General features: G+C 34.7%; 1 protein-coding gene across 8 annotated transcripts in view; it reads right to left on the bottom strand.

The window, feature by feature from the left end:
- Positions 1–26,849, bottom strand: part of LOC143223352 (homeobox protein cut-like 1) — a 403,865-nt gene that overhangs the window by 62,717 nt on the left and 314,299 nt on the right. For 7 of the 8 annotated variants that reach the window (XM_076451241.1, XM_076451264.1, XM_076451238.1 and 4 more), the window contains one exon: positions 10,669–10,727. In XM_076451241.1, the coding sequence (XP_076307356.1) occupies positions 10,669–10,727 (59 nt within the window). Of the gene's footprint in view, positions 1–7,567; positions 7,884–10,668; positions 10,728–26,849 lie in introns of those variants that run through there. The other variant, XM_076451291.1, reaches the window with a different exon arrangement.

The raw sequence follows: 26,849 nt of genomic DNA, 5'->3' as shown, positions 1-26,849 counted from the left end.
TTACACATACATATACGTAAACTACATAGTATGTTATACGATATCTGCTGGTTTCATAGAGGAAAAAATGTTCTGTTCTTTTAATATTTGACGTTTCTATGAATGTGTTTGTTTGATTTTGAATTTCACATAAAACTATACGAGGCTATCTGCGCTAGTCGTCACCACTCACAGCCTACTCTTGAACTACTGTTTTACCAGCGAACAGTGGGATTGATGGAAACATTATAACGCCCTCACGGCTAAAAGAGCGAGTATATTCGACGATGAGAACTCACACCAGTGAGTGACGAGTCGAGCGCCCTAACCACTACACCATACCAGACCCTGTAAAATACAGTCATGTGAAAAAGTTAGGACACCCTATGAAAGCCTGTGTATTTTTGTAACATTTTTGGATATATAGATATTTAATCTCAATTTTAACAATACTGGGAGATTATAGGAATGTAACTAAACAATTAAACCTGAAGAAAAGACTTTTCAAGATCTTCTGTAAATGTAATTCTACAAAAATGCATATTCTAACTGAGGAAAAAGTTAGGACACCCTATCCCTAATAGCTAGTGCTATCCCCTTTGGGTGAAATAACTGCAGTGAGACGCTTCTTGTATTCATCTACCAGTCTCTGACATCAATCTGAAGAAAGTTTGCCCCACTCCTCAATGCAAAATTCTTTCAGCTGTGAGATTCTTGAGGGGTTTCTTGCATGTACAGCCCGTTTCAAGTCACCCCACAGCATCTCAATGGGATTAAGATTTGGGCTTTGACTCGGCCATTCCAGGACTCTCCATTTCTTAGTTTTCAGCCAGTCCTTGGTGAATTTACTGGTATGTCTTGGGTCATTGTCGTGTTGCAGGGACCGGTTCCGCTTCAGCTTTAATTTTCTTACAGATAGTCTCACATGATCCTCAAGCACCCTCTGATACACAGTAGAATTCATGGTGGATTGTATGATTGTGAGCTGTCCAGGTCCTGCTGCAGCAAAGAAGCCCCAAACCATGACACTTCCACCTCCATGCTTCACAGTTGGTATGAGGTTCTTTTCCTGGAATGCTGTATTTGGGTTACGCCAAACATGTCTTCTGTTCTGGTGTCCAAATAATTCAATTTTGGACTCATCTGCCCAAAGAACATTATTCCAGAAGTCCTGGTTTTTGCCTACATTCTCTCTGGCAAACTTCAGTCTGGCCTTGATGTTTCTCTTAGAGAGCAAAGGTATCTTCCTTGCACACCTCCCATGCAAGTTAAACTTGTGCAGTCTCTTTCTGATTGTAGAGGCAGCACTTTCACATCAACAGTAGCCAGAGCCTGCTGTAGGTCCCGTGATGACATGTTAGGGTGTTTGGAGACCTCTTTTAGCATCTTGCGGTCTGCGATCGAGGTGAACTTGCTTGGATGAACAGACCTGGGCATGTTGGCAGTTGTTTTGAAAGCCCTCCACTTGTTAACTATTTTCCGGACAGTGGAATGGCTGATTTCAATATCTTTTGGGATCTTTTTAAATCCCTTACCAGACTCATAAGCTGCTACAATTTTCTTTCTGAAGGCCTCAGACAGCTCTTTTGCTCTCACCATGGTGCTCACTCTCACTTTAACAGTCAGGAGCACACCAAACTAAATGTCTGAGGTTTAAATAAGGCAAGCCTCATTCACAATGCTGAGTAACGATCTTCTAATCATGTGCACCTGGTGTGATACACCTGTGTGTGAGTTGGGCCATTTTAAGTGGGAATAAATGTGGGGGTGTCCTTACTTTTTTCCTCAGGTAGAATATGCATTTTTGTAGAATTACATTTACAGAAAATCTTGAGAAGTCTTTTCTTCAGGTTTAATTGTTTAGTTATATTCCTATAATCTCTCAGTATTGTTAAAATTGAGATTAAATATCTATGTATCCAAAAATGTTACAAAAATACACAGTCTTTCATAGGGTATCCTAACTTCTTACATGACTGTATATACAACGAGCGCCGAAAGATCAATCCGGCATTCAAATATCAGTCAGGCGGTAGCACAGCCTATGTAGGGATGTCTTTGACTGTTCATCGAAATGATATTTTAAATATAACCTCAACGTGTAAACATAACTTGCAGTGTTTCCTTTTATAACAACATCTACGTAATGACTGAGTCACAAGTTCTGCGAATGTCTATAAATATCATACGAAAAAAGTTAGAATTTATTGTTCTTTCTTCTGCTTCTTTTTATTATATATGACAACTCAAAACCAAAATAATGATGTGAACCAAGTTCAATATAATGATAAGGTTTTAAAACAAATATCTGACTTTATAAGTATCAAGACACACAGCAGTGGGCCTAGCATGGCCGCCTAGCGGTTAGGGCGCTCGACTCGTAATCCAAGAGTCGCAGGTTGGAATCCCCATCACATCAGACGTGCTCGCCCTTTCAGGAGTGGGGACGTAATAATATTACGGTCAATCCCACTAATCGTTGGTAAAAGAGTAACCCAAAAGTTGGCGGTGGGTGGTGATGACTAGCTGTCTTTCCTCTATTCCAGTGGTTCCCAACCAAGGGTGCGAGATAGCGTTCTGGGGGGTGCGAGATAACACTTCAGTTTTTTTTTTTTGTTTATATTAAGGGTACTGTCCTATATATTCAAAATTTACATTCGATTTTTATTTCTTATTTTTCTTGTTACAGACGTAGCTTTTTACCTCGTTACGATAAACTATCATTTCTACCGTCACTGGCGCAGACCGAAATCTTAATGTACAACTGTAAATAAACAACATACAAAACGTAAAAGTGACCTAAATACTCGGCACAACTAATTAGGTTACGTTCGTGAACGCCGTCTTAAAGTGTCTATTATTTATTTATGTTATGTATTCACGTGATCGTGGCTCGAGAAACTTCCAGAAGTATCCAGAATTAATCAATGACATCATGCGATGTATATTCGAGAATGTTCTAGAAAGTTTCGCAGAATATATAAACCCATGCATGATGCTATGGTGGTCAGTGCATTGTTGATTCTGTGTTCGTGCAAAAAAAACTTCATTGTGTCAAAAAAAGGAAATAGAATGATGATTATGTGAAGTTTGGTTTCACTTGCATCGGAACAACTGAGAATCTGCAAAAACCCCAGTGCATGCTTTGTGACGCTGTCCTTTCAAATGCAAATTTGAAGCCATCTAAGCTGCAGAAACACTTCAACAACCGGCATGGTGGAGCAGCTGTTGCAGGCCATGATGTAGAATCGTTGAAAGATAGAAGGGCCCGCTTTGATTCTCGAGCAACAATTCCAAAATTAGGTTTTATATCTGCTGACAAACCACTGCTGATGGCTTCATACCACGTGGCGTATAAAGTAGCCAAATCAAAAAAGCCCCATACAATTGCAGAAGAGGTGATAAAACCGTGTGCATTAGAAATGGCAACAATTGTTCTGGGAAAAGAAGCCTCAAACAAACTTAAATTAGTGCCGTTATCAAATAATGTTATTCAAAACCGAATTGATGATTTGAGTTCGGACATTTTGGATCAAGTTATCGCAGATATCAGGGCTAGACCCTTGAAAATCTTTCTCCAATTGGACGAAACAACTGATGTTGTAAATTACAGTCAACTCATCGCACTAGTGAAGTATGTCCATGATGGTGCCCTAATGGAAGATTTCCTGTTCTGTAAAGATCTGAAAACAACCACAAAAGGGAAAGATGTCTTCCAGTGCGCGAAGGAATTATTTGCGAAATATGATTTAGATATCCAAATTATTGGTTCTGTGTGTGGCGGTGCACCTGCTATGCTAGGAAGTAAATCAGGATTTTTTGTACTGATGAAACGAGAGATTCCGCACTTGCAAGGTACTTACTGTTTTCTTCATCGACATGCTTTGGCATCAAAAACATTGCCTCCAAAGTTGAAAAAGGTCCTTGACACTTCTGTGAACACCATCAACTGGATTATGGGCCGCGCTCTGAACCACCGCCTCCTCAAGTCGCTTTGTGAAGGTTTTGGAAGTGAGCATTCAGTTTTGCTTTTCCACACAGAAGTCCGCTGGCTGTCACGTGGGAGAGCTTTAACGTGCTACTTTGAACTGCGAGAAGAAGTCAAAACTTTTTTGAAGGAATGTGACTATGATCTGCCCGGAAAAATAAAATCACAAGAATTCAACCAAATGCAAGCCTATTTGAGTGATATTTTCACTCGTATGAATGACCTGAGTGTATCTCTTCAAGGGAAAAACATAAACATATTGAAATGCTGCGAAAAGTTAAATGCTTTCAAAGAAAAGTTACATCTTTGGTATCGACGAGTTAAAAAAGGGAAAATTTCAAATTTTCCATCACTTGAAGAAATGGTAGGTGAGGATGAGTCCCTGATTCCATGTGTGTGTGAAGAAATTGTGGATCATTTGGAAATACTATCAAAGTCATTTGATGGATATTTTGGAGGAGAACTGGAAACTTCTGATAAATGGATTATGAATCCATACTCCTTCAATTTGGATAATATGTCGGATGATGAAGAACTAAAGGAAGATCTTATTGAACTGCGCACAAATCGAGTTTTTGAAATGCAGTTTGAAAGCAAAACTTTGGAACAATATTGGTGTTCGGCAATGGACATGTTTCCAAGACTTTGTGAAAAAGCACTAAATGTGTGCTCATCCCATTCGCGACGACATACTTATGTGAGTTTGGGTTTGGTGCCCTTTTGTCAATCAAGACAAAATCTAGAAATCGCTTGGGTGCACAGGCAGACTTGCGGATTGCTATCAGCACCAAAGTGCCACGCTTTGAAAAACTCGTAAGAAATAAACAGGAACAAAAAGTCATTAAATTTAAATTGGCTTATGAACATTTGAACATTTCAAATTCAAAGAAATTTCATTTCATGCATGGATGAAAATTTGTTTTTTGTAGGCCATGTAGGGTTGACGCAATTTTCAGTTTGTCGTAATATTTTTTCTTTTCCAAATGTTTCATTTTTGTTTATATATAATTAAAAACTAATTATAATAATTTGTTTTGGCCACCTTCACCTTTATTCTTAAATAAATTATTACTGAGAGGGGTGCGAGAACATATTAAATTTTGTTAGGGGTGCGGGGCATAAAAAAGGTTGGGAACGCTCTAGTCTTACACTGCTAAATTAGGGACGACTAGCGCAAATAGCCCTCGTGCAGCTTTGCGCGAAAATTGTGTCATGCGAACAAAACAACGTGCAGGACACTCACTGTGTGACATTAACAGGACTAATAGTTTATCACTTTTCCACTTTCTGTAGGTCGGACTATGGTAATCCAAACTATGAATTACTTTCAGTGGATGTACTCCACTGGACCCTTACCTTACCTACTTGATTTCAAGGTAATCCATTAAGAGATACACAACATATAAAATCTACTATTTTGATTGAATTTTTTTCCTATGTTTTCTTCGCACGAAAAGCACGAAAACTTTTTTAATTGAAAAAAACATACTTTTATGAATTTTAATTCAAATTTTACTCTGATAGACCTTTACGACCAACAATTAAGTGTCAAATGTGGTCTAAATACAAGCACATGTGCAAAGTTATTCAACAAAAACTGCTACATGTTACCAAAATTTTTAAACACGCCTACGCAAAACGTCATGTGAGCTATCGGTCCAAAAGTTTTTCTACAACTTCACCTAAGAGTAAAAAGTGGACTATTTTCAGTTTCTTGTCAATTGAATTAAAGAGGCTGATTTAGAGCTACAAAAGTATAACATGAAAGAACGTACAGACACACAAGTGTTGGTTAGGCCAAGCAAACTATATTAGTAGTTTCTAGCTCAAGTTTTCAAAAGAATCATACAAATGGAGGGTTAGTATTGCCAACCTTTTAGTATAAATTTGCTGAATTTTATGAAATTAGTTTGTTTAGAAGTTCACAAAAGCTTTTTTTATGGAATTATCCTAATTAAAGAACGTTTTGCGTCCCGTGAGATTAGCTTAAGCAGTTAGTGTAAATGATCATGCTTGATACGTTGTATTAAGTGTATGCGGATCATGACAAGAAACTGTTAATATAGATTCCACGTTGTTACTATAAAGGAAGTTATTAACACTTTTTTAAAGAGGAAACATTATAAACGTATCGGTCTGTTCCAAATAATGAAATTGTGTTCCTAAAGCTAATGTGAGTTACTATAAAGTGTAACTTTCTTACTTGCTGTGGTTTTTTAGTGTGTATTGACAAAAAAGTCATGATATCTAATCAAAAACATCTTAGGTAAAAAAAAAATATGCGGCCAAAAAAAGAAATGAAGTCAAAACCGGCGGACTAACTAGTGGCTACACATATAGTATTGACAAGAATTGTATAGCACATATTCATTCATTAGTTAGTTAGGCCACGTATTTTTTGATGATGGAAATGCTACCAGAACCACCTTGTTCTCATTGTTTTTGAACCGTTGATATTAGTTATCCCTACATTTCTTTTTTGTTAAAAAATTCTTTATTTAATCAATATAAGAGAAATGAACGTATGTAACAGAAAAATAAAGCTGCTTTACGGAAAGAAAAGCCCCTGAGATTAGGTTATCTGTGCTCTGCAACTCTGTCCACCACTGGTATCGAAACCCAATAGCGTCGTAAGCCTTCAATCGTACCATTGAGTAACCGGGGCAAGAAAATGTTACTGTTATTGCACTACGTCTATATACCACTTCTGATGCTGTCGCTTGTTCCGAAAGATAGAAATAAACTGAAAACTAACACATCTCAGTACTTCCTAATCTATATGCACATCCTATATGGTTGAAAAAAATGTATCTAGTCCATGAAACAAGGAGATTCCTTGCTACACTTGTATCTATAGGCTACCACATGTGCTGCATACTAAAACCTTTTCGTATTATAAACACAAAAAAATGACACAAAAGATAAAATGTATACCCGTGTGGCTCTTTTGGCTGTACCTACGACTGTGAGAAGTAAATTACTCTCAACTTAAACAGTACACATCTGCCTATCATTTATAAATAATATGGTAAAAGTGTCTGTCTGCTCACTTGCTTACTGTAACAGATCAGACAGCTATATTGTGTCTGGACTTCTGTTTTATGAATTTTATGTAAAATTAATTAAATACTGAGTGAGTGATACTGTAAGATACAATTTGGTGGTTATACACGAAGGTCTTAAATATCCAATTAGGGTTGGTGATTATTCGTCCCTTTTCAAAATATTCAATGCGTAGTAAGTATTTTAGCATGTGGATTGATATTTATAGATTTTCAAAACATTCATTATGTAGTAAGTTGAGTTGATATAAGCGCAGGTTCAAAACACTGATCGTAAAGTTCATTACTAAAAACTGGAATAAGAACAAGTAAAAAGATATCATAATTCACATAATAACCTTATATGATCAGAAAGTGCTGTAATATAGTATGGATTTATGATAACTTTCAATTATCAAACATTTTATTAACAGTATCATTTAATACGGTTTAATCATGAGGCTCAATCACATTTTTCTCTCCTGTTAAACTATATTATAAACATATAATAACCATAACTGTAGAGTGATTCTATCACTAGAAATTCAATGGTACTGACCTTTATTTGTTCCTTATACCCCTATATTTAAATAACATCTAGTAACCTGAAGAATACTACAGTTTTCCTGGTCGTAGTCGAGGACGGTCGTAGGCAGCGAATGGTACGTTCTCTCAGTCAAAAACAAATTACAAACTTTGAAGTTAGACAACCAAACACACCTGTTAGCAGCTGTCTTTCTGAAGATAAATCCTGACAAATGTCTGTCTGTCTATTTTACAGAGTAAGCTTATTTGGCGTGTCTCATGGCTTCTGCCCAAAACCAACCATTTTCTGCGAATAGGTGTGTGTGTAGCCCAACTTCAGATATAAGCATGGTTTAGAATTACAGTTACAAAGTCTAATAGCTGCAAACTGCCGCCTAGTGAGTGAAACAATATGAACAAGCTTCCTTTACAACCACGTGGACTGTATGCATCACGTGCTATATTACCTACCCTTTACTACCACGTGATATATTTGACAACTACTGTTCCTTTCCCAAAACAGCCACCAAGATACACGTATATTGTTCTGTGTTGTCTTCTCGTGTAACGTGGGTACAGTGTTTTGTGTTATCTTCTCGTGTAACGTGGGTACAGAGCGTTTTATGTTATCTTTATCTCTTAAATGCAATGAATGTATCACGTCTTTTGAAATTCTTCTGTTTAAAAGCATGATATGTGTATATGTGTGAGTTTTTATTTTCTCCTTTTTTTAGAACTTGAAATATAAGTAATTCGAGTGTTTAAAGTTGTCTGAAAAAAGAACCACTATGCATATACTTGGAGAAGATGGGGGGTTAGGTTGTGTTTTTGGAGTGACCCCAGTGCAAATGTATTTGTGCAATAATTCCAGAGGCACAAATGTCAAACGAATTTTCATATGAAACTAGAGGTAGGGGTAGGTAATTGTGTTTTGCAGCAATATAAAGATTCGTCCTCTCTCTCTCCCTCTTCTTTTCCAGGTATGTTGTACCGCCGTTTCTTTTCTATCGGTATGGATGAATACTGATCCACTTTAATTATGGCCATATTTCGTGTTGTGCTGTTTTAACGTGTGACGCGTTAATCAGATGTTCTATTATATCATTAATTACCATAATATGGATGAAATTACGTGCTCATGTGTATTTTACTTGCCCATATGATGTGTGGTGTGGTGTCTGACTGACAGCTTTAGCTATATGGCTGATGCATCATACCGTGTCATGTCTTCATCTTATACCATGTGACGTATGGAACACGTTTAACACTATCCTTACATCTCCATCACAATATGTTGCGTTGCTAGGTTATTCAGTAGTGTTCGTAAGCCTACAAAGGCCCTGAGGCAGGAATACTTTGACACCCCATTAACGTTACGTAAATAAGAATAATACACGGAAGTATAACATAAGTAAAATAAAACTATGTTTTCATTTCTTTCTGTAATCTCTTGGGAGGTTTGTACCTGTTAAAAGGTAGAAAGCCTCAAAGATTGCCGCGTCAATAGTGTTGCAGTTGTATATCGTGTGAGTCCCTTGGATACAAATGTGTTAATTTTATGTATTCCAGAGGTGTATCTTTCATGTTTTGGAGCGGCCCGGCATGGCCAGGTGGTTAGAGCGCTCTACTTGAAATCTGAAGGTACTGAGTTCAAATCCCCGTTACACCAAACACGCTCGTCCTTTCAGCCACGGAGGCATTGTAATGTACCATCAATCCAACTATTTGTTGGCTAAAATAGTAGCCCAAGAGTTAGCGGTGGACGGTGATAACTAGCTGCCGTCATTCTAGTCTTACACTGCTAAATTAGGGACGGCTAGCGCAGATAGCCCTCGTGTAGCTTTGTGCGAAATTCAAATCAAACAAACATCTTTCGGTTCCGGGCCTTGAGACAACTGCCCCGACTGCTCCATCTGTATATACATATATTATATTCAGTAATTACCTTGTTCACGACCTGTTTGAAGATATACTCCTCTACAACCTAGAGAGTAATATTATCGTAATATAATTTCAAAATATGAGATTTTAGGCCAGCTGCGTTCTTAAAGTCAGAATTCCTAAAACCAATGCTCCTTAAATACATATTATTTTTAAAGACTAAATTCTTTCAATTAAATATGTCACATGATTCTGACTTCTCGTGATAAAATACGGACAAACAATGTAAAAATACTTGAATAATTAGTATTAATATGAACATCTAATTTTGAAGAATTAGAAGGAACAGATATTGCAAACTTACTCGAATTAAAAATAGAATCAGAGGCGTCACTAGGCGTTAGTAAAAAAGGCCCGTGTCCCGAATTGTCAGTTGGTGTCTTGGAAAAAAAAAAAAACAATAGAAAATCATGTTCGATATCATACTGAAACGCCGAAAATTCCCGCGCTTCTGAGCCCGGGCCCCGAATATTTTAAGTATCTAGCGACGCCCCGGAACAGAATAAGGACAAATGTTACGTAGATTACCAGAATCAGGAATTATAAACAGTACTTAATTAACAGCTGTGTCACTACAAATTATTTTAATATTTATATCGTCCCAGCATGGCTAGGTTATTGGGGCGCTTGACTCATAAACTGAAGGTGGCGGGTTCGAATCCCATTCCACCAGACATGCTCGCCCTTTCAGCTGTGGATACGTTATAATGTGACGGTCAATCACACTATTCGTTGGTAAAAGAATATTTCAAGAATTAGGGGTGGGTGGTGATGACTAGCTAACTTCACTCTAGTCTTAAACTGCTAAATTAGGGACGACTAGTGCAGATACTTACACGTTTAGAGCGAAATTCAAATCAATATTCATATCTTTATAATCCCCTGATTCAGATCTAAATGTACTATAGTCCTTATAGTTTATAATCAGAACTTTCTTATAGTTCAATGAAGATTCTGCAGAAAAGGAAAAAAAAATCTTCAGTGGTATTTTACTAGTTTCGTCAAAGAAATGGTGGGTTGGTGATGGGAGTTAAATGTAACACTGGTGGCAAAGTTTTTTTGTGTCTGTAACCAACAAAGTCACAGAACCACAAGCAGTTTGATGCACATTAGGCTACAAAACAAAATGTTTTGGAAAGAAAAATCTGGTAGAATATGTGGGTCCTACTGTTAATCTTAGGATTAATATCCTACCTGTACATCAGCGTCCTTTCTTTCTGGTACCGATCCTCCGGGTTGATTGATTGTCAGTCCTAGCAGAAAAAAAAGAAAGTAAAATTGTGAACACTAATGAGGGGTAAAATATTTTTTTAATGTTAGTGAATAAGCACATATTGGATTCATGATTTGTCGAGAGGGAGAAAAGTGTGGGACACAAAAGAAAAACAATGTTCCGCTAATGTGACCAAAGAATTTTCAAGTATACGTTTTCTTTGTTTACGACATGTTTAATTTGAAAATATTCGAACGTACAGACGTCAGAGAAATATAACGTGTGTCCACACTTGGTGGAAAGCTTGTTCTTTATTTAAGTTTGCTTTTTCTTTTAAAATTTCTAATTTTTTATTAGTATACAAATAAAACGACCTTGTCGGTTTTAGGAAGAATCGAACTCCGGATTTTAGTGTTGCAAGACCGTAGACTCACCGCTATTCCACAGAGGGACATATATATATATATATATCTTACGTTTTATAGATGTGACAGTAAGTTTAATAAGTAATCTTAGCTTTTGAATTTGATTTTCTACCGGTATTACTTCCTGGTGACTCAACGGTAAGTCTGATGGCTTCTAACGCTAAGTCTGTTTCAATACCTACAGTGAGCATAGCTTATAAAGTTCATTGTATAACTTGTGTTTAATGAAAAACAAACAAAGAAATCAAACAACGTTACTAGAATTAAATTGTCTTTTTTTTTACGTTTGTAATTCGTGTTATTTACGAAGTCAGCAGCTATTGGAATATTTATAATTCGATAAAGTAACATATGAAAGTGCAGTGCAATCAGGTAGTGCGTTATCATGAGCAATAATGCCTGAACGTTTTGATAACTGGCCAGTCAACCAAAGGTATTGTCACTTAATGTTCCGTAAATTATACATCATAACTATTGGAAACTAAGAACATTATGAGACAGTGTTATCCAAAGCACACTGTCTTTATATTGGTCAGAAGGGACAAAATAGTTAATGTATCCAGACTATGAATCCGAGGGTTGATGTTTCGTGGTTCGTTATCTCAAAACGCTCATTTCGTTTTGGGACAGTGTGTCAGATGTTAAAGCTTATGTGTTTGATAATTGTCAATTAAAGGATTTTACTTATACTTCTTTATAGTATAAATACATAATGTGTCGTTGGGCTTAGGATTCTTATACAGTAGGTGCCTGTGACTTGTTGATGATAAATTCAACGAAATGAGCAGCATGCATTCCACTTGTTCACAAAATTATATATAAAACAAGTTAAAAGTATGTACAATAAATTCTTTATACTATAGAGATCATAGGGATATCATAAACATTATATGGTTCTCTTCTTGTTGTCAAAAGTCCACCGAGGCTTATTCAATTACTTTAGAATTTCAGTTGACAAGCGAAACCACCTCTCCATATTTCTAAGGCACCACTATTTTGTGTATAAATCACTTACAATTTGGCACGAATTATTGCAGCTGGTTTCTGCTCTTCCAGTAATGGTTTGATCTTCTTTTTTAAAAGCACCCTCTGTTCCTTTTGTCACAGTGTTTTCAGTGTGCTTCACTTATTTTAGAACTACGCTTTGACGAAATAAATTACTGTTCTTATCTCTTTTTCTACTCTTGGTCTTACTCTAACAGTCTAACGTATTAAACATTAGGCCTATCACTTCTACAGAAGTTAACTTCACGCCGAACTTTTCCTTGGCCGTGACTTTACTCTCATCTGCTGTTGTCTTTGTCTAGTCGCTGTTTCCCGCTCATCTCATACTATTTATATGTTTATTCCTAAATCGCCTGCTCGCTATATTCTTGATATCAATGAGATACAAACACAACTTCCAATAATCGTCTGTTTTAACTCTCTTATAACAAAAACTAAATAATCATAAAATATTCATTCACAAAATAAACTAATTAATAATATCTACATTAAACAGTCTTTTATATCATGACACCATGAAAAGTATTTGATTGTACAAGAGTAGTCCAAGAGTTGTTGGTGGGTACTGTTAATAAGCTTGGTTTGTTTTGAATTTCGCGCAAAGCTACACCAGGGCTATCTGCGCTAGTCGTCCCTAATTTAGCAGTGTAAGACTAGAGGGAAGGCACCTAGTCATCACTACCCATCGCCAACTCTTGGGCTATTCTTTTACCAACGAATAGTGGGATTGTCCGTAACATTATAACGTCACTACGGCTGAAAGGGCGAGCATGTTTGGTGCGACGGGGATTCGACCCTCGGATTACGAGTCGAGTGCCTCAATTACTTGGCCATGCCGGGTCAGAGAAACTTGCCTTTCCTTATTCTGTCAAAATGAAATGAGATGTCTACAGGTGTAAGTACCTCTTGTGTAACTTTTCGCGAAATTCGGAAACAATCAAACTTGTTTTTAGCGTGAAAAACAAACAGAAACAGCTAGTGCATTTACTTTGTACATATAACATCATGTAAGTCAGGTATCTAATTCATGAATATAAACCATCAGTTACCAGTAATATTTTCTCTTCTATCCATGAATAATGTTACCTGAAGTTGTTCTTAAACTTTAATCTGCAAAACAATTTTAAGGAGACTTGGCAAATGTCGAAATATTTTCATTCTTGCCTCTGACATCTAAAAAGCTCGAAAATACGGAACACTTTCACTCGTGTTTGATAATATTCAGAATTTTCATTACAAGATGAAATAAGGTATAAAACATAAAATGTACAAAGATTAATCCTAAGCAGAATAAAGAAGAAATTGTTTCATTCTTACCCAAAGTAGAAATACTAGATTTTACTTCTGCCTAGGGAATGGATCAGTAAAATATGTAACGGGTGACAGCCCTGTATTGACATCAAACTAAGCATTTTTTCAAAGAAGAAATTGCAAAGAAATTAAGGGACCCTAGAGTGTATATTATTTAACACTTCTATTAAATCATTAAGTCGCTTTCTCAGCCAGGGTGTCTAAGATGTTTTGTTTTTTGGGAGGGGAGGCTTTAAGCTAGGGATTTTAAGAGTCCCCTCCTCTAGGTTAAAAAACTATTCAACAATGAAGGTTCTAGACTTTTAATGTGAAGAATAAAGAGGACTGTCCAACAATTACCTTCCACAACAATCATGAAAAATGAAAAGGTTTGTAGTAAGGTCAAATATTGTGGTTATTTCAGCAAGTAAACAAGCAAGAACAGAGCAGCAAAACGTGAAAACTCGGTTCTACAAGGCCATGAAAACACTACACCAGGTCCATGTGATATTCCTTGTTATGTCTTTTAAAGGATAGGTGCATTTAGCTATTGAAAGTAGACTCCTAAAAAAAAAAGATAAGAGAAACCTACATCTTCATACAGATTTCCTTCACCCACTCGCTGTTTTTCGGTGGATGATTTGCAATGTTCAGAGTAAAAATGCAGTAGTAATGTGTGGGATGAGTATTTTCAACTACGTTCTGCCATCCTCACTTTTCAATGTAAGTGTCGTGAGAATTGTTTGAAGTTAGTATTTTCAACTGTGATCTCCATCCAATTCTAAGGTAAGTATGCTGCAGCATTTGCAAAATAAAGGAAATCATCGTGCATTTCCTTCTTTACTTCTTTCAGCACTGATGATATAAGACCTAGAGATAGGCTTACTATCCGATGGAAATGATAGCCTACTTGTCGGTAAACGTAATCTGAACGTCAAGTTACACGCGGGCCCTTTAAGTTAGAGTAGATGTCAGCTTACATGTGGAGACTTTCAGCTAAACTGGATGTCAGCTTACATGTGGAGCCTTTCAGCTAAACTGGATGTCAACTTACACGTAGAACGTTTTTTTTATTGCAGTGTCACCAAGTTTATCACGGTTATGACTATCGCTTCTCACACTTACTCGCTTAGACCACGCGAAGCTGAACATGTACACTATTGTATGTATATATATTCATTTGTATTTATCGATTCGTAAGCACCGTGCAGTTTATAAAACATGTCCTGTCGTATACGTCATTCTTACTTATATGCTTAAGTGCGTTGCTTGCATAATATGAAATCAATGACTGATGAAGTTTGTTGCATAATGGTATTGCAGATTCTTTTCAGTAACTCGATATCCGGAGTGTGAACAGTATAAGTACAAAAGTCGTAGTGTTAAGAAGAATCAAATTGTGATCACCTGTACGGCATTACCCTGAAACCTAAATCCAGCGGCTCTAAAGTTGATTCGTCCACTGTCAATAACAAACAGAAATACAGGCAGACTGGCAGTTTTCCCACTGTTATTGTGCGGAGGAAAAAGTAAAAGAAAACCAAATATCAAATATTCATTTTCTTTTACGTATAACATACATTAGGTTTAATTGAAAGAAATGACACATTTAAAAAATTACCAAAAATATGTTTGGGGAAAAATGATAATGGCATTAAGAGCAGCAGTGGAGTAAGTTTAAGTACACCCAGAGAAAAAATAAACGAATAGTTGGAACAGAAAGAAATGAAGTGACTAAATAATGTACTAACAGCTTCCAGGGTAATAGACTTCTTTTAACAATCGATAAAAACAGGTAATGATACTATAGCTTTATTCAATGTACATTTCTCTGTGTTGCCCATAGGTACAGTGACAAGCAATTCTTTTAATATGTACAACATCACACAACCACCTTTCTACATACAAGAAAAAGGTTGTTTGTAAAGTTGAAAATATCCCTATTCATAAATGTTGATGGATCACCACTGACAAGAACAAGTAAAACTTATTGTCTTTATAAGCTTCAAAAAATAAATTCATGGGTTAGTTACTTTACTATATATCAATATGTAATTCGAACGTATAAAACCGTGACTTCACAACAAATCACTATATAATACAAACAGTGACTTTATTACTTTTATTTTTCATTCAACCGTAATCCCATCTACTTTTCAAGTTGGACATCAGTCTTTTTTATTTAGTTTGTCAAGAGCTTTTATATTTAGGTAGGTGGCGCTGGTAGTATTACTAAAGGGTAACTGGGATTCGAATCTGCGCCCCCAACTTATATGTAGAGCGTAACTTTATTAAACATTATTATAGAATGCAATCAAATAATGAATGAGTTCTGAAATAACAAATCACTATATAATTCAAACAGATGAATCAGTGACTGTGCAATAAATACAACTTGCACAATTAATCAAACTCTTAAAAAAGTGTTGATTTCGAACGTACAAACACTTAAGAACGTTATCTTCAACTGTCACGTATTATTTTGATTGTTTGGTTTCTTTATTTGAGCGTTCCTAAAACTAACAACAAAAGCCCGGAAAGATGTATACAGTTTTATCAATGTTTGTTTTTTGTTAGACACAAAGCTACACAATGGGCTATTTTTACTGTGCTCACCATGGCCATTGAAACCCGGATTTGAGCGTTATTTATAAAACTTACTGCTGAGCCACTGGGTGGCGTTTTATCAATGCAAAATTAATTATATTTTCTTCTGAATTATACACAGAAAGTTCATTGAGTTAGCAATATTTGAGGCAGTGCACGTGAAAAGCCACTGTATATCAACAGGACGGATAGAAGTTCACAGGCGAGAAATTCTGTATTAATGAACTATGTTTATTCCTGCTCATGCAGATCGACTCTACCTACTTCACCAACAAATGATTTATAGCTACACAAACAAAGTAAAATGAAACTGTCAATCGTCAGAAATAACTAAAATATTATAAATAACCAATTTCTGTGAAACTATACAAAAGAGGTATAAAATATTTATGGAAATTTAGTACATGTATTTTGCAGCTCCCAGCACACACACACACGTGAACGAACGAAAGACACATGCATATATTAGAGAAGGGTAGGTGGCATGGTGGAAACCGGAACTCATCGACCACACCTTTTTTTCGTAATATCACAAGGAAGTCATTCTGAGCAGGGACACGATTTTTTAACATGTTCTGTGTGATCGCTCGTCGAGAACAAAAAGTAACTGTATTTCAATGTTTGTGTCAATAACTTGATCTGGTTTTTAACGATCCTAAATTGGCCTGGCATGGCCTAGCGCGTTAAGGCGTGCGCTTCGTAATCTGAGGGTCGCGGGTTCGCGCCCGAGTCGTGCCAAACATGCTCGCCCTCCCAGCGGTGGGGGCGTTATAATGTGACGGTCAATCCCACTTTTCGTTGGTAAAAGAGTAGCCCAAGAGTTGGCGGTGGGTGGTGATGACTAGCTGCCTTCCCTCTAGTCTTACACTGCTAAATTAGGGACGGCTAGCATAGATAGCCCTCGAGTAGCTTTGTGCGAAATTCCAAAAAAACAAAAAAAACAAACGATCGTGAAAATAATTTTTGATGTAAAACTCAAAACAATCGGGGATATTCCGAAAAACTTTTTATCTGTGTCCCCATTCATGATATAAAGTTTTAGAATTTTATTATTTATTTAAAGGGGCGACTCTAGAACAATCCGGAAGGAGAACTTCCACCTTCTATAGTATTTTTAACGTGAAACATACAGAGGGTGGACTAAAACAGTCCCCCTGAAAATGTCGTTAATTTGTTATATTGTTTATTAGATAACATAAAAGATGTAAAACTATATGTGTTTAGAACGCACTAGACGAGATCAGTTCAAATCCTAATTTTAACACTGCCTTTCGTAAATAACTGAACTTTTCATGATTTTAGTTACATATTCTAATAAAGTGTTGTGCACCTGCTGTACATCTTAAATCTTCTTATTACAGTCAGCCTACAAAATTATTTAATTGTTAGAGCTTTCGACTCGCAATTTTAAGGTTGTGGGTTCGAATTTCCGTCCTACCAAATATGCTTGACTTTTCAGCCATGGGGGTGTTAAAATGTCATAACCAATCCCACTATTCGTTGGCGGTGGATAGTGATGACTAGCTGCCTTCCCTCTAGTATTTCACTGCTAAATTAGGGACGGCTAGCGTACATAGCCTTCGTGTAACTGAGCGAAAACCAAACTCTTCCCTTCTCTTGCACATTAATGCTTAACTTGAAAACACGTAACTTCGAAATAAGAGTAAATATTAAATGTTTTTTAAACCAAAAGAGTAAGAAATATACGATTAAGCAATTTGTCGTATTAAATAAAATAACGACTAATACATGACTGATTAATTTAAATTTACAGAATTAATGAACAGAAATAATATAACCAGAGAATAATTGTGCATAACTGAAGAAAACTCAAGAAATTGATACGTTATATAATTAGTAAAATTAATTCAATTACATTAAGAATAAGTACTATTTTATCAAAAGTTAGTACTGTTAAATAATGTGAGAACTATGCAATTAATACTGGGTATCGTAAAGAAAGATGTGTAATTATAGAAAGAAAATGATATAACCACACATTAGGCATTAAGCAATTAAATATTAATTGTTATATAATTACATAATGAGAACTGTCTAACTGTATCTGGGTATCGTATAATTAAAGATGAATATAATACAATAACAAAGAAAACTGTAATTAAAGACTGGATATCATATTATTACACAATGAAAGCTAGGTATAATTAAAGACTGTGTATCATGCGATTAGATAAAGAAAGCTAGGTATAATTAAAACCTAGATAACATATGATTATATAAAGAAAGCTAGGTATAATTAAAAACTAGATAACATATGATTATGTAAGGAAAGCTAGGTATAATTAAAGACTGTGTATCATGCGATTAGATAAAGAAAGCTAGGTATAATTAAAACCTAGATAACATATGATTATATAAAGAAAGCTAGGTATAATTAAAAACTAGATAACATATGATTATGTAAGGAAAGCTAGGTATAATTAAAAACTGAATAACATGATTATATAAGGAAAGCTAGGTATAATTAAAAACTGGATATCATATTATTACATAAGGAAAGCTAGGTATAATTAAAAACTAGATATCGTATTATTACATAAGGAAAGCTAGGTATAATTAAAAACTTAATATCGTATTATTACATAAGGAAAGCTAGGTATAATTAAAAACTTAATATCGTATTATTACATAAGGAAAGCTAGGTATAATTAAAAACTTAATATCGTATTATTACATAAGGAAAGCTAGGTATAATTAAATACTGGATGTCATATAATGAAATAAAGAAGGCCATATTTAACTAAAGATTGGTATCCTATGGTTGCTCTCATTGTGAAACAATCCGGGTTAAAATCCTAAATAAATTGTAACAGAGAATAATGTTAACCTTAAACAAAAACATAATGAATATAAAAATATCACATTTAGCTAATAAAACCTTTTTGTCCATCGACTTCGTCTCCTCATACACAAAACAAAAACATTTTAGGTGTTATTCCTTGGATCTCATCAGTTAAAAAAAAACCAAAAAAAACTAAATTTATCTACTCAGGGTCTAATTAGCATCCTTCCAAAGGCTCGTATCAAAACCGTCCTTTCTTCGAGGATGAATGTAATTTAAAAAAAACAACAACAACAAACTAATCCCATGTTATGTATCGAAACTCGATATTTAGCTTAAAAGCTCTCAATATTAGTGCTATGTCAATGGCAATACCTATTCTCATGAAAACTGAGTATTCTGCATAATAAACAAAAATCATAGTTCTCATTATATAATTAATTATACAATATCCAGTCTTTATTACGTAAATCATGTAAAATTAGTGTTTAATAACATAATTTTAAATATTTAAATTACACAGTACCCATTCTTTGATTAAACAATTTGCTTTACGCAAATATACATCATCCCGTGTTTAATTTGATAGTCATTAGTATTTGTTTAGTTAGTTTCATTACGGAATTATCTAGCACACAGTCTTTAATTAAATAGTTCTCATTATTTAATTATACAATACTTATACTTTAATTAGCTAGTTCTCATTATTTAATTATACAATACTTATACTTTAATTAGCTAGTTCTCATTATGTAATTATACAGTACCCTACTTTAATTAGCTATTATCATTATTTAATTATACAGTACCCATACTTTAGTTAGATAGTTCTCATTATTTATTTATACAGTACCCATACTTTAGTTAGATAGTTCTCATTATTTAATGATACAGTACCATACTTTAATTAGATAGTTCTCATTATTTAATTATACAATACTTATACTTTAATTAGCTAGTTCTCATTATTTAATTATACAATACTTATACTTTAATTAGCTAGTTCTCATTATTTAATTATACAGTACCATACTTTAATTAGATAGTTCTCATTATGTAATTATACAGTACCCTACTTTAATTAGCTATTATCATTATTTAATTATACAGTACCCATACTTTAGTTAGATAGTTCTCATTATTTAATGATACAGTACCCTACTTTAATTAGCTATTATCATTTTTTAATTATACAGTACCCATACTTTAATTATATAGTTCTCATTATTTAATTATACAGTACCCATACTTCAGTTAGATAATTCTCATTATTTAATTATACAGTACTCATACTTTAATTACATAGTTCTCATTATTTAATTATGCAGTACTTATACTTTAATTAAATATTTTTCATGATTTAATTACACAGTGCCTAATATTTAATTCGATAGTCATAATTTTAACTATAGTGTACTCATCCTTTAACACTCCTACAAAAAGACGTTTCTAGTCCCGATTTCTCCAAGCCTGTTCCCCTGGCTGTGGTTTCGCTAGATAGTAGATAGGGACAGTGGGAATCTCGTTAATCCATTCATTAATGGATTTAAATGGAAATTTCATTTAAATACAAAATTATTGGCCTAATATTAATAACCTTTCAAGTTGCTCTGGGGCCTATTAGGCCCCACTTTTCGTAGGAGTGTTAATAAAAGTTTTCATTATCTAATTGTGCAGTACTCATTATTTAATTATACAATGGCCAAGCTTTAATTAGATGGTTCTCATTATTTATTTATACAGTAATCATTCTTTAATTAGTTAATTCTTATTATTTAGTCATACAGTCCCTAGTCTTTAATTAGTTCCTATTACTTAATTATATTGTACTCATTATTCAGTTAGCTAATTCTTATTACTTAATTATACCTTGCTCAGTTTTTAGTTAGACAGTTGTTATTATGTAATTATCTAGCACCCTGTACCCACTTAGTCCTCTTTATGTGATTTATCTACCAGTATTTGTTTACACAAGTGTCTGTATGCAAGATGTATAGTACTCTTTCTTTACTTACACAATCCTGAACTTGTAAGGTTACAACAACATTGTTAGAATTTTCTATATTGAATGAACTGAAAAATGTGTACCTGTCGTATGGAAATCGAAAGAAAATCAAATATGTTCATATCGTACGTCTGTCACGAACTTAGTAGTAGTACGTTACATGTTCACGACCCACAGGAACGACTTACTGTTGGAAGAAATAAACTGCTCAAATGAAAAGACTTCATTCACTTCACTCACTTACACCTGACAGACTTGGGTAAGTAAAATACTGTTCCAGAACGAGTCTGTTAACTAAAGAATGCTCTCTGAATACGGAGCAGGTTCTGCTTCTCAGCGTAACGGTACGCGAACAGGTCTAATTTATTTAGTAAGCATAAAAACTATTAAATAAATCTGTTAAAACACGCGTCAACTTGCATTTCTAGGCTTCGAACCAACAACACGCACTCTGAACATATCACAGATTACCTTTTCCTCTTTCGCAGCTAATGATTGCCCAATGATGCTTGACCCGCGTTTCCGTTTTCAATAACCTCACTCACAGCTTTGCTTGTTTTCGTCCAGATGGCACTGTGCCTCTCAGCGCGAGTGTATCGTGTCACGCGACACAACAATACGAAGTATTTGTGTTGTTGTAGAGGCTTGTTGGTGTTGTTTACTGCTATGAGCAAAAGTCAATACTGATGATATTGTGATCGTGTGCTCGACATAGCAACGCTTATTCACCGTTGCAATTGCGGTATATAAAGGCTTGTCGAGATAACATTAATTGGATTCCAAAAGTAAATAGCGTTGAGCAAAATTTTAATACCTACAAATTCACCGATGCAATATATATGTATGTGTGTGTTTTTATCAATGTAATTTATAATAAACATGTGAAGAGAACATAGGTAAAAATAACCACTTGAACTAAAAGTTAAGTGAAAATGTCCCCCGGATGGACGATGGTAAGTTTATCGACTACCACATTAAATTCCGGGGTTCGATTTCCCACCGTGGAAACAGCAGATGTAGCTTTGCTCTAAAACAAACAATCAAGTAAATACCTCTTCGTGTTTGATCGCCTATAAAATGTTTTTTCACTAAATGTTCACCGTAAAGTTCAAAAGGTGCTTTTTTTTTTTTAAAGTTCGATTTGGGAACAGAGACAAACCATGGCCACAAGTCACTGAATGATGCGCACCGCGAAACAATCGGTGTACATACTGAGACAAAACTTATATATCTAAACACAAATACACATCTTAGGTCTGACAACTTGAAGTATTATTTTGAATTTTATATCGTGGATTTTTGCTGCGTTGTTGGCACTTTATGGCAGTATGCCGCATTTCTCGAGTAAGTTTAGATGCCTGCAAGTCCGTGATGCGTGGAAAGACATATCATTAATAATACATGATCGCGTGCCTCACGTGTCACGTGCGACGTCGCAGTGATCCGCTTTTTATATGCCTGATTGCTTGCAACGAATATATATTGAGATTATGTATTTATAATAAATTTCTAATAACCTATCGTAAACTAAAGTGACACTCGCTGTCACTGGTCTGTCCTACGTTTTTCTTCCTCGGGTCGCTCACTATGCGACTTTTGCAAACGCATTTGCGCAGTGAGAAATAGGGTGATATTCATGAAGTTTTTCGATTATGATTACTACACTTGTGGTCATAAATATCAAATCGTGTATTACTTCACTTGAAAATACTTAACATCTGAAATCATGAGCAATATATAGATTTCAAAACACGGAACATAAATTTATGACAACGGGAAGCATACCGTGAATTACAGGATTCACAGTCAACTCACGCTGTCCCTTGTAGATTTAAGGGCTTCAAGGTTTATCTTACGTCTAATTTATTTTTCGTAAGTCTGTTGGGTACGTCCAGACAAAATACAGTGACACATTTGTTACGTCGAACATTCACTCTTTGTTAAGCCTGGTTCCCTTAGTATATCATCACAGTCAGTAAAAACCCAAGACAGCGACAATTTCCGTATGTAAGGTTATATAGACAATCAATAACATTAACTTCTGTATGGCTCTATAGCAATGATTAGAATATATTTTATTATTGTTATTCTAATTGCAGTGAATCACGTGCTCAAACTGATAATGCGTATTCAAAGCAAATAGTATTTTCAAACCTGCAAGGTCAATCAAAGCTAACACTTACAAAAAAAAGAGTCATTACTACTGAGGCACTAGTTTTTTAATATAAATGTTGTCATTTTCGGCTTCGTAGTTGATAAAGTGTAATAAAATTTTATTTCGTCATTCATATTAATAAAACCCAAGGAAAGATTACCTTATAAATTTTCTGTTCTTTTTATGTTTTCAGTATGATTAACACGATTCAGTGAAACGTTTACGTTAGTCGGAGAAAGAAAAAAAAAACGTTGTGACGAATAACACAAGACTGACGTAAAAATCATACCATGAGAACATCTATCTTACTTAAAGTTTAAATGTTATTTAACAAAATATGTACATTTGCACAGGGAGTTTTAACTTGGTCAACATATATCTACATATATTACAATTGTGCAAACCAAGGTTTAATTACGCATAAGAAAAGTTAATAAAAAAAATCTTAGCGCTCTGGTCTCCTCAGGGAATCGAGACCTGTATTTTAGTTTTGTACGTCCATAAACTTATTGCTGACTCACAGAGAGGTGTGTCTCAGTTTGCCTAAATAAAAAAAACAAACAAAATCCATGCCGTGATATACTTAGTAAATCTAAAGTGAATATTTAAGGTGTTATCAAAGCAACATGAAAATGTTTTAACGAAACTTGTTTTTTTTATACACCTGTAAATGTCTGTGAGTTTTGCTACAGAAATGTATGCGTTATTCTACATTAAACGTAACTCGTGGGTATTTCTATTTAGGTCTGAAAATTAGAACGCTCGTCACAGGATCGAACATATTCACCCTTTCGGCTATAGGGGCGTTATAAAGTTACAGCCAATCGCACTATTCGTTGGCAAAGAGTAGTTACAAGTTAGCCGACCCCTCTAGTCTATCACTTCAGAAGCATGGATATTCTTCAAGTACCCTTGCAAGAAATTCGACGAAAATAAATGTGATTTTTAGGCTTGCATAAAGAGTTTCACATTATTACACTAACACAAACGAACTTTATTTAAAGCGGTCATGACATATTACGCACAGCTGCGGTTTATTTGAGAAGGGATTTGTGCTGAAATGTTGGGTACTCTTTAGCGAAGGAGGTGGAATGATTTATACACCAATATAATTTTTATCTTATTATTCAAAGGGGTGTAGGTTTTACTGCCATATTTGGGTTATCTTGCTGAATCACGTGATCTATTTGCAGCCCTACTTTAACGCACTTTTCACATTCGAGTACCTATATCTATATTTCCATCGTTCCACTTCGACGCATGCTCCAAACACTTGAAAATATTTCACATAAAAAACTAACAAATAAATAAATAAATATATATAAGCTTTTGTTTTCCCCATGAAGATCGCGTAAGATATATGTCGAGATACTTTGGAACCTAGGTCAATTTCACCGGGGTTGAAAAAGCAACAAAAATTTCTATGCCTTTGTAGTGTAGCCAAAAAAAAAAAAAAAAAAGGTTTAGCGTATGTCTTTTAGTAATCTTCCGCCAAAGAAATACACTGGTTATAATAATAGTCGCCAGTAATAATACACATTTATGCGAACTACATTGGAACTTAATATATTTTGAGGTAAGAACAAGAATAAAAAGTTCGTTTTTTTTATTATTAACTCTTTAAATGCTTATCTATTTTTAAAATAAATCAAATTCATTAAAACAACTCTAATAAAAGAATGTATAAAAAAACGAATGTAATAGTATATTCTGATACAAATGTTAAACAGATTAAAACTATTGTAAACACATAGTTATATATCCTTAATAACATTTTAATATTTTAAAATATTTTACCGTGCTCTAATAAATGTGTAAGAATTCTAATTTTTGTTTGTATTTTCCAGATATTCGCGCAAAATTTGTCAGGGGCTAGAGCATGCTAACTACTGAGCCATGCTTGGCCCATTCTCTCTATTTTTTTATTGTTTAGGGAAAATATTTATGCATTCATTATAACATTTTAAGACATCATTCTTGTTACTATACTGTAATACGTTTCTAAGATTTATAATTGTTACTATTTGTCAGATTTTTATAGGGTTGGATTCTTTACAGTATGTATCTGTGACTTCATGGCGATGAATGCGAACAATAAATGGAAAGCAGACAATTTACTTGTTTAAAACAATATCTTAAAAACAAGTAAAAAGTATGTATAAAAACAATTTACATTATACAATATCACACTTGTATCTAAAATTTTAAATAACTATCTTTTCTTATCAAAAGTCTACACAAGCTGGTTCAGTCACTTTAGATCCAAACTTACAAGACGAATTTTGTCTTATTAATCTCTGTTGTTACAATATAAGGCTCCCTTTCAAATCACCACTACAACTATTGGTTACACCAGTGATATTCAGAGCTTTAAATAACTGTCTCCTTTTCGTCTATATTTATAGAGGTGGGTTCAATTACATTAGAACACCCTTTTACAACATAAATTATTGTCCTCTGTCTCTGTTAGTAAAATACAAACTGTAAAACTCACTTTTAGAAATCTTCCGTTACAGCTAAACTCACACGTAAGCTAACTTCACTTTTTTTCACTTTCACTCAATTTTTTCTGACTCATTTTAGCTTTTTCTTGCAGTCTGTATCTGCATATATGTATAACACGCGAGAGGAAAAATCTAACCCTTTAGTGACAACAATATTCACATAACGAGAACTTTGAAGCTTCGAGTAAGATAATGTCAACAATATTACAAAAGCCTACCACAACAATTAAACTGCATACACAATACACGACTCGTATCGAGTTGCACAACGAAACGCGTCATAGCCATTCCTTTCAAAACAACCTTCAACACTGTTGCTATGAAAAACCAAACAATCACTAAAAATAAAGCAAAATGTCTTGTATATCAAAATTTATTGTTGTAAAAGTATATAACCGTGTACGTTTTTAATATTTGTGTACAAATGTTTTTTGTTGACATCTGCCAACAGATAATAATTTACATATTAATATGACAACACCAATGTTTATCTTTTAGATTAGCATATGACACACACTCGTACATATGAAACCAGCTTTGCTTTGACATTGTATTATTGAGAAAAGTACATTCTCTCTCGCCATCAAAAAGTTTTAACGTAAAAAAAATGTTTTAAAATACCAGAAAAAGTAAAGCGACAAAATATATTTTTGGTATGAAGGAAAACTCTAATATAAATGCTTATCATAAATAACAAAATAATGAATGAATAAGTAAATCGAGAGAAATGTGTCATCAATGGCCACTTAGCGTCAGTAATATAACGTGTTGTGAATTTTTGCTAAGCCTTTTATACATTCCCTCTGTTATACTTTATAGATTAAAGTCATACAGGATCTATGATATTTGAAGAAAAGATCGACAAACGATCCCCTCCGGTCACTATTTGGGATTCGCCCATTTAAAGAATTATGGACTCCTTTTTTTGTTAATGGGAATTCCACGATTGATGGCCTCGTTGGTCCATCGTCAAGGTGACGCGTGACGGAATGTCAACAGGTGATGATACATTGCTGGTTTCCAAGTCATTCGTGTCTATTTCGATTTCATCGTTAACGCGGGACAAAACTCGGATTTATGGATGTGAGGCGCTACAAATGGCTGTCGTTCTTCATAACGTTCAAAAATCTTCTTTACGACCGTCTCAGTGCTTTGGAAATAGCCTTGCACGAGGTAACAGACACATTAATGCCGCGCCTTCGGAAACCCGGTTTTGGCATTTCGTTGTTGAGATATAGGGTTGTCATTAAGCACAGGTACTTGTGACCGTAAATCCTCTTAAATTATAACGTCGCTGTTTCACACTAACCTTCGGTTTCAAAGAGAGAGATGGGAAGATACAGAGATCGGGTTTTCAAAAAGGCCTTT

This window comes from Tachypleus tridentatus, chromosome 1 (genome assembly GCF_004210375.1).
Source record: "Tachypleus tridentatus isolate NWPU-2018 chromosome 1, ASM421037v1, whole genome shotgun sequence".
NCBI lineage: Eukaryota > Metazoa > Arthropoda > Merostomata > Xiphosura > Limulidae > Tachypleus > Tachypleus tridentatus.
The sequence above is the reverse complement of the archived record's forward strand: the minus strand, read 5'-3'. Positions and strand labels throughout refer to the sequence as shown.